The sequence below is a fragment of the Bombina bombina genome, chromosome 5, assembly GCF_027579735.1.
Source record: "Bombina bombina isolate aBomBom1 chromosome 5, aBomBom1.pri, whole genome shotgun sequence".
NCBI lineage: Eukaryota > Metazoa > Chordata > Amphibia > Anura > Bombinatoridae > Bombina > Bombina bombina.
In genome coordinates, this window is record NC_069503.1 from 1,100,373,652 (window position 1) to 1,100,386,376 (window position 12,725).

General features: G+C 41.3%; 1 protein-coding gene across 1 annotated transcript in view; it reads right to left on the reverse strand.

The window, feature by feature from the left end:
• The window catches only part of COL22A1 (collagen type XXII alpha 1 chain), a 667,744-nt gene that overhangs the window by 41,507 nt on the left and 613,512 nt on the right, over positions 1–12,725 (reverse strand). The window contains exons 54-55 of the mRNA XM_053715381.1: positions 12,381–12,425; positions 391–444 (exon numbers count right to left, since the gene is read on the reverse strand). Coding sequence (XP_053571356.1) covers positions 391–444; positions 12,381–12,425 — 99 coding nt within the window. The remainder of the gene's footprint in view (positions 1–390; positions 445–12,380; positions 12,426–12,725) is intronic.

Consider the following 12,725-nt stretch of genomic DNA (forward strand, 5'->3'; position numbering starts at 1 on the left):
GGTTGTTCTTGCTGATTGGCGGATAAATTCATCCACCACTAACCAAGTGCTGTCCAGGGTTATGGACTTTCTTTTTCAAATAAAGATAGCAAGAGAACTAAGAAAAATTAATAATAGGAGTAAATTAGAAAGTTGCTTAAAATTGAATGATCTATCTGAATCACAAAATAAAAAAAATTGGGTTCAGTGTCCCTTTAATATCAATATTTGACTATTGCATATAATGTTGTAATATCTTTTACTATATAACCATCCATTTAGAAAAAAAAAAAACTATGGTGTTGAAAAGTGTTGTCATACATTTCACAAATTATTTTTTTCTTTTGTTTTTAAAAGAATATAGACATGATATAATCAGAGAATTAGCTGAATTTTATAATAAAACCTTACATCCTTTCCAGGAGGCCCAACACGCCCTGGTGGACCTGTTACTCCCGGTTCTCCCTAAAAGAAGAAAAAAAAAAAAGTTGATAAATAAATGTACTCTCATTATCATTTTAGTAATGGTCTACCCCAGGGGTTTCAAAACTGTAGCCTCTCATGTATCATGTCGCCCTTTCAAAATGTTTTACTCTGCACTCGCATAGAGGAAAATGTACTTTTTATTTTAAAAACATAAATTATGCTTACCTGATCATTTCCTTTTCTTCTGATGGAAAGAGTCCACAGCTGCATTCATTACTTTTGGGAAATAAGAACCTGGCCACCAGGAGGAGGCAAAGACACCGCAGCCAAAGGCTTAAATACTCCTCTCACTCCCCTCATCCCCCAGTCATTCTGCCGAGGAACAAGGAACAGTAGAAGAAATTTCAGGGTGAAAGGTGCCAGAAGAATAATAAGGACACCCCACATAAAATCACGGGTGGGGAGCTGTGGACTCTTTCCATCAGAAGAAAAGGAAATTATCAGGTAAGCATAATTTATGTTTTTCTTCTTAAATGGAAAGAGTCCACAGCTGCATTCATTACTTTTGGGAAAACAATACCCAAGCTATAGAGGACACTGAATGCCAAGACGGGAGGGTACAATAGTCGGCCCATACTGAGGGCACTAAGCCTGAACCTCTACCCAATGAAAAATCCCACTTTGTCCGAAGCTGAGAAAAATTTGAAAGGAAAAGCCCCAAGGACACTGACCCGCAGCTAGTCCAGAGCCAAACTAGAGACCGCAAAATGAACTCAACTGAGCCAACAGTCCTCCAGGAGACACTGTTGCCCAACAGACGTTCCCCCACCACTCACCCACACTAATGATGGGGACACCAGCCTAAACCCCCAAAGAGACAAGGCAAAGGACAACCGAGGAAACCGAAAGGTTTCCTAATAAATAAAAGTAACACCTCCCATAGTGAGCCCAGCTCACAAAAGACCCAAAGGGTCCAAACAGAGAAAAGGAGGCCACGCCTATACCAACGAAACCCGGGGTAAGACCGTGCACAGAGACAGAAAAAAATTCATTCTCCAACATCCTGCAAACACTGGAATGCAACTGAAGGTAACATCCACCCAGCGTCTGAACATAGAATACTAAAGTATTCAACCACAAAAAAGTGTGTAACAGACCCAGGGAAAAAACCCACGTTGAGAACACAGATTCCCTATCAGGACGACACAGAGGGTACTTGCAAGGAAGTAGAAGCAGTCAAACAAGAAACAGACTGCAAAGCAACCCCCAGACAGAGGGCACACTCTAGGCAACTGAAGACACCGGACCTACACACAGGTCACTAAAAGGGGGAACACAAAACCTCAATTGAGGCCCCCCAAAAAGGAGAGTATGCACTCAGAGCCTGAAGGAAGAGTAAACCCTCTTCTGAAAATCAATGGATCTAGATGAAGGAAACTCTAAATCCTAGTAGACTGAGATAATAGGATAGTCTCAACAAGCTCACACATCCAGAGGAGACTGTGACCTGAACACAGTGCCCTAGACCGCTCGGCCATCTTGACCTCCAGACCCACACTCAGCTGGACCAACCCAGCTTCAGGGATCCAAAACAGGGAAACAGAACTGGTACAGGAATGAGCATAAGGATAGCACAGCCATCCCCGCAGAGTACAGGTACTCTCGACTCTGAAGACAGAAGACAAGGCTGTAGACCCAAGGATCTAGCAAAAAAGGCCCAATAAGTCTTACTTGGAGCCACCAAGAACCCAGGGGGAATGAAACAATTCCCACCTTTCCTCCTGCCAACTAGGAGAAGCCCTAAAACAAAGGACTCCCTCTCCATAGTGAGGAGAATATCCCCTAAAGAAAGGGATGAGACCGGAAGGGCAACAACAGTCCCCAAGGCCTGAAACCACCGACTAATGGGAAGATAAATCCCCAACACAGCTGTCCAAAAAAGGACCCCCCTACCAGTAGCTGCCAAGCAAGGACACAGCCAACCCCTTTGCCTGCAGAGCAGGGAAACCACAGGTTATACTTGCAAGCTGACCAAGGGAATGCAACCCTAAGGCACACCAGAAAGTGGACATTCATTGCCAGTAGCTGGACAAACCAACAATCCTTGAGGCTCAAAGCCACACAACTAACCACTAGGTTACATGTGCTGCCTTGTTGCAAAGAGTAATAAATACTCTGAAAACCTGGCCACCGTGACCAGATCAGATAGATGGAGCAAGGACATAGCCCAATGGATAGCGAGAAACACATGAAAACCCCGACCAAAGGAAGGGACCACCCCTAGCAAAAATCCAACGCTCCAAGGAGCAAGGCTAGAAGTCTATGAAGAGACATCTCAAGGCCTCAGGACAACATAAGGGATACCTCAAAGTAAAAAAAAAACCCGCTAGCAGGGCTAGTCTCCCCATCACCTCCAAACCAGCAGAGGACACAGGGAAGAGAAAGGTGCTAAGCCTTTCCAGCTTCAGTAAACCCTAAGCTAAGCAAAGACCCTACAGGGATCAACCATCACCCGGAAATACAGATCCTAAAAGGAGATCCAACTCACCCGGAAACAATGGAAAGAGACCCAAAGGTCTCATCATTTAAACAGACAGTACACATCAAGAGTAAGAGCTGTATCTAGATACACTATAAATAGCGTATGCACACACCTGCAAGGTGCCAAGAGCTGCAACTGGTTTCAAACTGAAAACCCTCCGCTTGCTAGACAGCCTATTCTGATACAAGCTGTTGGATCAGGCCCACAAGGGCAATCCAGAGCCCCAAAACCAAAGGCCAAATCGCTCAAATTGCGGCAACAGGGCACTAAGCCCTCCAACCCTCCACCTCATAGGGGAGGAAAACACTAAGTTCTGATAATATCAGATGTCAGATAGAGTGACGCAGCGAAAAAACTCCTCTGACCCGGTTATCTATGACTGAGTTATAAGGACTGAAAGAATCTTTCCCTCCTTCCAGACCCACAGGTCCTCTCGAATGCTTAGTTGAACAGGAAAACCAATGATAACCTGAGCACTCAGTGCTTCTAACGTTCCAGCCGAGCAGAACAGCGCCACATGTCTGAACAGCCGCAAGGCTGAACAGACCCAACAGGACCAGCCTGCACTTAGGGTCGTAACCGGCAAGCTGCATAAATTCTCCCTCATAGGGGAGAAAAGGAAAACAGACATTTTAACATAGGACTAACATGTCCAAAACATCTTCCGAAGAAGAACAAAGAGTATCGAAGAGACATCCCATCGGATACAAATAAAATTAAGGCAACCCAGAGGTTAACGCCCAAAAAAGACACAGGCCTACCCCCAGGACCAGCTAAACAGAGCACTATCTTCCAAAAACTGGGAAAGATCTCAATCAAATGACAATCAGGAGATTACCTCATCCCCACATGTCTAATGAGGTGCACCATTCGAATTAGCAGACTGAAAATCCCCGTACCTAGTAAAGATAGGGTCATTCAATAACTGAAAAACATGTCTGAGCAATACGCGAAGGCGCACAATTCTGTAACGAAAGGCACAACATTCAGGAACAGTTACACCCATGGGGAACTGTGGAGGCCCTCCCCAAGGCGGAAGGCCCGAGACAATAGGGCACAAGCAAATTCTCAAATAAACGTCTGGACTCTGCAGATGAACAATCGGCAACATTATGTGGAAGCAAAAACGTGCTGCAACCTCCGGGGGGAACACGCCACCCCGCATGAAGGAATCAGAAACTGAGTTACCCGCATGTGTAGAAGTATGAAATGGTAGGGAACTCACCTCTCGGAGGACAGGACCCCCAGAGGGGGATGGCTCAGCTGTCCCTTGATTCCCTGATCCAGAGGAACAAGGCGCTCTCATATGGCATACGGAACAAAACTGGTTGACATGTGTCAACGAGGCCAATCCGAATTCTTCACCAGACACAGAATCTGAAATCAAAATAGTCTCAGTATCATAATCCTCCGTTACTCAATCTGAAATTTGCACAGTCTCAGCATCAGAATCCTCCATAGCTGGAAAGAGGATATATAAATATGGACTTAAGTATTAACACAAAAACGGCACCTGAAACCCACAATGGCTGGGGCACTCACCACCTCCTATGACCAGACCCCTGCGGACTAGAATATTTACTTCGCCACATGGTCGGGAATGCGGAGATGGAAAACAGAACGGAACCACGCCCGATCACATGGTGAACCACACAGTCCAAAAAAGCGCGCCCAATCAAAAAGGCTGCATCACTTCCAAAGGCCTCAACGTTCCAAACCACAAGCCCATAAACATCACACATAAGCAGGTTATAATCACATAACAAACATGACTATAAACCCCCCTGTTCAATAACCCACCTCAGGAGATATTAACCCTCGATTCCAAGATACTAAAAGAGACTCATTGAGACCCTTATGTTAAGTTAGACCCGCAAGGTGGTAACCTCTCAGGAAAACATTCACATTACAGTACATTCAGAAATAAAGTAAAATTAAACGATCTTACCAGAATCTACGCTATGGAACAGGAACATGGCCTTTCAAGTGTGACGGATAGTAGCATCGCCTCCGCCATGGACTTGAGAGAAGAAAGCAGGCAGTGGAGCAAAGTTCAACAATGCCGATTGCTTGAGGAGCTGTTAATATGAGTCGGGATGGTTTTGCAGAAAGACTCTCCCTGCATCTCCAGACTCTAACTTTCATCCAAGCCCTCACTGAGAGACTGACAGGACTACTTAAAACTCCTGTACCATACCGAAGAATACTACCCTCCATAAGAGGCAAAAAACTAAAATTAAAAATTCTGACACTTCTCTGCCAACCTCCTGGGATAAAAGGCAAAGAATGACTGGGGGATGAGGGAAGTGGGAGGAGTATTTAAGCCTTTGAGAGAGAGAGAGAATGTATATACACACATATACTGTGTATATACAGGGAGTGCAGAATTATTAGGCAAGTTGTATTTTTGAGGATTAATTTTATTATTGAACAACAACCATGTTCTCAATGAACCCAAAAAACTCATTAATATCAAAGCTGAATATTTTTGGAAGTAGTTTTTAGTTTGTTTTTAGTTTTAGCTATTTTAGGGGGATATCTGTGTGTGCAGGTGACTATTACTGTGCATAATTATTAGGCAACTTAACAAAAAACAAATATATACCCATTTCAATTATTTATTTTTACCAGTGAAACCAATATAACATCTCAACATTCACAAATATACATTTCTGACATTCAAAAACAAAACAAAAACAAATCAGTGACCAATATAGCCACCTTTCTTTGCAAGGACACTCAAAAGCCTACCATCCATGGATTCTGTCAGTGTTTTGATCTGTTCACCATCAACATTGCATGCAGCAGCAACCACAGCCTCCCAGACACTGTTCAGAGAGGTGCACTGTTTTCCCTCCTTGTAAATCTCACATTTGATGATGGACCAATGGGGTTCAGATCAGGTGAACAAGGAGGCCATGTCATTAGATTTTCTTCTTTTATACCCTTTCTTGCCAGCCACGCTGTGGAGTACTTGGACGCATGTGATGGAGCATTGTCCTGCATGAAAATCATGTTTTTCTTGAAGGATGCAGACTTCTTCCTGTACCACTGCTTGAAGAAGGTGTCTTCCAGAAACTGGCAGTAGGACTGGGAGTTGAGCTTGACTCCATCCTCAACCCGAAAAGGCCCCACAAGCTCATCTTTGATGATACCAGCCCAAACCAGTACTCCACCTCCACCTTGCTGGCGTCTGAGTCGGACTGGAGCTCTCTGCCCTTTACCAATCCAGCCACGGGCCCATCCATCTGGCCCATCAAGACTCACTCTCATTTCATCAGTCCATAAAACCTTAGAAAAATCAGTCTTGAGATATTTCTTGGCCCAGTCTTGACGTTTCAGCTTGTGTGTCTTGTTCAGTGGTGGTCGTCTTTCAGCCTTTCTTACCTTGGCCATGTCTCTGAGTATTGCACACCTTGTGCTTTTGGGCACTCCAGTGATGTTGCAGCTCTGAAATATGGCCAAACTAGTGGCAAATGGCATCTTGGCAGCTGCACGCTTGACTTTTCTCAGTTCATGGGCAGTTATTTTGCGCCTTGGTTTTTCCACACGCTTCTTGCGACCCTGTTGACTATTTTGAATGAAACGCTTGATTGTTCGATGATCACGCTTCAGAAGCTTTGCAATTTTAAGAGTGTTGCATCCCTCTGCAAGATATCTCACCATTTTTGACTTTTCTGAGCCTGTCAAGTCCTTCTTTTGACCCATTTTGCCAAAGGAAAGGAAGTTGCCTAATAATTATGCACACCTGATATAGGGTGTTGATGTCATTAGACCACACCCTTTCTCATTACAGAGATGCACATCACCTAATATGCTTAATTGGTAGTAGGCTTTCGAGCCTATACAGCTTGGAGTAAGACAACATGCATAAAGAGGATGATGTGGTCAAAATACTCATTTGCCTAATAATTCTGCACTCCCTGTAGTAATGTTAAATGTAATTTGAGCGCTAAGCCATTAATAGAATGTTGAATATCACTTGAGCGCTAAGCCATTAATAGGTATGTTGAATAAGAGCGCTAAGTCATTAATAGCAATGCTGAATATCACTTGAACGCTAGGTCATTAATAGTAGTGTTGAATATCACTTGAATGCTTAGCCTATGGTTAGCAAATAGTGAAATGACTTCAGGTCTTAAAAAGTGCTAAATTTTACATCTGTATTTTGGATTATGCGTGAACATAAGACTTAACTAACCACCTTTAATGCAGGTGTAAAGGCGTGCTAATAGCGCTACTTGTGCTATCCATTAAATGTATAGAGCACGCTACAAAAGTTTTGGCTGCTTTAAGATGCTCTGGTTAATGCAGGACTAAGTGAAAGATAATGCATCCTACACTATTGATTTGTCTCCACTGGTAATCTTGCCTGGGGTGAAAAAACACTAAAGGGTTCTAAATTTGGAGAAAAGACTAAACAAACTTGATTCAGATAAAAAAGCACAAAATATAATGTACTTTTCAGAGGATAATGAGATCTTCAATCTTTATCTATCTTTGTACAGGTGTTTTCCAGTATTGTTATAAGCTTTGCAAGTATCAGCAGCTTAACCCCTTAACGACCAAAGATGTGCCAGGAATGTCCTACAAAAAAACACCCTTAATGACCAAGGACGTTCCTGGCACGTCCTCTGGGGTTTGAAGCTCTGGAAGCGATCCTGATTGCTTTCAGCTGCTTCCTGGGTATTGCAGTGATGCCTCAATATTCAGGCATCACTGCAATATCCATTTTACCACACTGATGCAGAGAGAGCCACTCTGTGGCCCTCCCTGCATCAGCCATCAATGGGGCCAATCGTTCGTGGGTGGGAGCTGCAGTTGGGAGGCGGATGGGCTGCCCTTCAATGGTCACATCCGTGTTTGATGTTGGTGACCGGATCTGCATGTGACGTGGTTGCGGCAGGGGTGGCATGCGCGTGCGTGCACCACATTTAACCGGCAATAAGTTTAGTTCTATTAGAAGGAGTAATTCAACAAATGTAATAAAACAAAGTGTTGAAAAAAAATATACACATGTGTCCCTTTTTCGCAGTTTAGATATGAGAGAGTCGTCTTTAATTCCAAAGGGACAGGTGTTGGCTGCCTCCTCCTCACCGACAGGTCCGGGTAGGCTATACAAAATGAGAAGAAACAGAGGGGCGCCTCATGTGTGGTATCAACAAGTATACGTGAATTAAATGATAAGTCAAGCCAAATGGGTACTCACATATTATAAAAGCACACTTATGTGCTGGTAGATGCAGGCTGTAGATTTAGACAGGTGTAACAGCTTAGCTACAGTGGAGTTTTTACTTCTGTGCTGCAGTGCTGAGATGGAGAAAAACACAGATATGGGCACTACATGTGCAGATCATTCAAAGTATAATGATGTTTACTTTCACAAATTCCCAAATGGGTACTCACAATTTGGCTGAGCACACATATGTGCTGGTAGACACAAGCTGGCAGTTTGGGGAGAGGTGTGTCAGCTCACCCCGTGTATAGATATCCAATGATGGGTGTGGAAGTTGATGAAATTAGTCTCTCAAATATAAGTCAGGATAGCAGGATGGTTGGATAAATCCACTCAAAAAATTGTTTCCATAAAAAATATATGTATTTATTAAAAACAAAATTTAAAATTTAAAAATACAACACAACAGTGTTATACAAGTGGATTGGGGTGTTCCAATGACTCCCTAAAAAGCTGCAACGCGTTTCTCAGTTTAAAACCGTTTCCTCAGGCATATATACATCCTACCATTACTCCTGCTTTATATATCTGTTCACTGACTAATGTTGGTCTCTCTCCCTTCAGGAGGGTGTGTTCTCTAAATGATGTAAAACACCTGTGAGTCCTGCACCTGTGTGCTTAATTAGCTAATTAATTAGCTAATGGTATCTTTAGAAAGTCCATTTAATGGCAAGAAAAACAGTGTATAATATGTGTGGGTACAGGAAATGAGTAAGAGGAAAATTACAGCTAAACACAAACACTGCAGAAATGCAAAAATAACCTTGGTCCCAGACTGTCACCAAATTGAAAAGTGGTCTGGTCACAAAGGGGTTAATTAATTAAAATATATCTTTCTTATCTAGGCTAATGACTGTCACCAGTTACAACTGCCATTTTCAAGAACAATTCAATAGTAAAAAAATTGAATCACTCTTGAAAAAGGCAGTTTTAGCTGCTGAAACACATTACGCTAAATAAGAAAAATGATACTGTAATGATACTGCAAGAAGTCTATACAAAGAGAAAGACTGAAGAGAGCTATATCCACTTGGAATACATAAGTGCACCAGTTTTTGTTTTTTTTGTTTATCTGAACAACATATTATTGCTTTCTTTCTTTTATGTAGTTTCACCTCTTTACTGACTGCACACTCTGCACTCTAAATTAATAACTTGGGGCTCGATTACAAGGGGCGCTCATGATTGAACACATGCGATAACCTCACTACCATTAGTGCAGAACTTTAATAAATATATAAATATATATATATATATATATATATATATATATACACTTTTGAGCCCTTCCCAGTCAAATAACTTGAAACATGCTATATCATTTTTATTTGCATTTAATATGTTTTAAGGTGTTTTGAATAGATATACTTAACATGTTATTTTTATTTTTTAAATTAGATATTTCCACATATATATCTATCTAATATATCTAATCTATCTAATATATCTATTATATATCTTTATCTCTTGAGATATATATATATATATATATATATATACAGGGAGTGCAGAATTATTAGGCAAATGAGTATTTTGACCACATCATCCTCTTTATGCATGTTGTCTTACTCCAAGCTGTATAGGCTCGAAAGCCTACTACCAATTAAGCATATTAGGTGATGTGCATCTCTGTAATGAGAAGGGGTGTGGTCTAATGACATCAACACCCTATATCAGGTGTGCATAATTATTAGGCAACTTCCTTTCCTTTGGCAAAATGGGTCAAAAGAAGGACTTGACAGGCTCAGAAAAGTCAAAAATAGTGAGATATCTTGCAGAGGGATGCAGCACTCTTAAAATTGCAAAGCTTCTGAAGCGTGATCATTGAACAATCAAGCGTTTCATTCAAAATAGTCAACAGGGTTGCAAGAAGCGTGTGGAAAAACCAAGGCACAAAATAACTGCCCATGAACTGAGAAAAGTCAAGCGTGCAGCTGCCAAGATGCCACTTGCCACCAGTTTGGCCATATTTCAGAGCTGCAACATCACTGGAGTGCCCAAAAGCACAAGGTGTGCAATACTCAGAGACATGGCCAAGGTAAGAAAGGCTGAAAGACGACCACCACTGAACAAGACACACAAGCTGAAACGTCAAGACTGGGCCAAGAAATATCTCAAGACTGATTTTTCTAAGGTTTTATGGACTGATGAAATGAGAGTGAGTCTTGATGGGCCAGATGGATGGGCCCGTGGCTGGATTGGTAAAGGGCAGAGAGCTCCAGTCCGACTCAGACGCCAGCAAGGTGGAGGTGGAGTACTGGTTTGGGCTGGTATCATCAAAGATGAGCTTGTGGGGCCTTTTCGGGTTGAGGATGGAGTCAAGCTCAACTCCCAGTCCTACTGCCAGTTTCTGGAAGACACCTTCTTCAAGCAGTGGTACAGGAAGAAGTCTGCATCCTTCAAGAAAAACATGATTTTCATGCAGGACAATGCTCCATCACACGCGTCCAAGTACTCCACAGCGTGGCTGGCAAGAAAGGGTATAAAAGAAGAAAATCTAATGACATGGCCTCCTTGTTCACCTGATCTGAACCCCATTGAGAACCTGTGGTCCATCATCAAATGTGAGATTTACAACGAGGGAAAACAGTACACCTCTCTGAACAGTGTCTGGGAGGCTGTGGTTGCTGCTGCATGCAATGTTGATGGTGAACAGATCAAAACACTGACAGAATCCATGGATGGCAGGCTTTTGAGTGTCCTTGCAAAGAAAGGTGGCTATATTGGTCACTGATTTGTTTTTGTTTTGTTTTTGAATGTCAGAAATGTATATTTGTGAATGTTGAGATGTTATATTGGTTTCACTGGTAAAAATAAATAATTGAAATGGGTATATATTTGTTTTTTGTTAAGTTGCCTAATAATTATGCACAGTAATAGTCACCTGCACACACAGATATCCCCCTAAAATAGCTAAAACTAAAAACAAACTAAAAACTACTTCCAAAAATATTCAGCTTTGATATTAATGAGTTGTTTGGGTTCATTGAGAACATGGTTGTTGTTCAATAATAAAATTAATCCTCAAAAATACAACTTGCCTAATAATTCTGCACTCCCTGTATTAATGGCTTAGTGTTAAGTGATATTGAACATTCCTATTAATGGCTTAGCGCTCAAGGGATATTCAACATAATGGCTTAGCGCTCAAGTGATATTCTACATTCCTATTAATGGCTTAGCGCTCAAGTGATATTCAACATTCTTATTAATGGCTTAGCACTCAAGGGATATTCAACTTTAATGGCTTAGCGCTCAAATGATATTCAACTTTCCTATTAATGGCTTAGCGCTCAAGTGATATTCAACATTCCTATTAATGGCTTAGTGCTTAAGTTATATTTAACATTCCTATTAATGGCTTAGCACTCAAGTAATATTCAACATTCCTATTAATGGCTTATCGCTCAAGTGATATTCAACATTCCTATTAATGAATTAGCGCTCAATTGATATTTAACATTCCAATTATTGGCTTAACACTCAAGTGATATTCAACATTCCTAATAATGGTTTAGCTCTCAAATGATATTTAACATTCCAATTATTGGCTTAGTGCTCAAGTGATATTTAACATTCCTATTAATGGCTTTTGTGCTCAAGTGATATTCAAAATTTCTATTAATCACTTAGCGCTCAAGTGATATTCAACAATCATACGAATGACTTTTGCACTCAAGTGATATTCAACATTCCTACTAATGGCTTAGCGCTCAAGTGATATTCAACATTCCTATTAATCGCTTAGCGCTTAAGTTATATTCAACATTCCTATTAATGGCTTGGCACTCAAGTGATATTTAACATTCCTAATAATGGCTTAGCACTCAAATGATATTTAACATTCCTAATAATGGCTTAGTGCTCAAGTGATATTCAACATTCCTATTAATGGCTTAACGTTGGCCGGACAGATAGCTCAGCATGCTAAGGCACTGTGGCTGAGCTCTATAGCAACCCAAGGGTTGCAGGTTCGATCCCCGGCGAGGTCCACTCAGCCTTTCATCCTTCCGAGGTCGATAAAATAAGCAGCGCCTTGATATCCTTACAGGTGATTAGCCGTGCTTTACAAGTACCCAACACATACATACAACGTTCGAGTGATATTGAACATTAATATGACTACAATTTAATAGTAACACAAACATACTTTACTGCCAGCTGTAAATATTTGAAAGTAAAAAGCATATTACTCACCCTGGAACCAGGCAAGCCTGTGTCTCCTCTATGTCCCTTGAAACCCTGAAGCAGAAATGTATGATTAGTTTGTAACTCAAATTGAGAACATGACTCTAAGGAGATGTTTAAGGGACAGTAAACACCTTTCAATTACATTTTTTCAGTCTTCCAATAGATCAAAAGTGTTTCCTGTTCCTTTAAATATCTATGTTGCCCTTTATTTAATTTATGTTTTTCTACTGACCCTTCAACAAGAGAGCACAAAGCGCTTCATAAGTCAAAATGTGCGCAGAAAATGAATTCCTAATGAAAATAACCCATCACTGGTAAGCCTAGAATAACTTGAAATTATCTACATAGAAA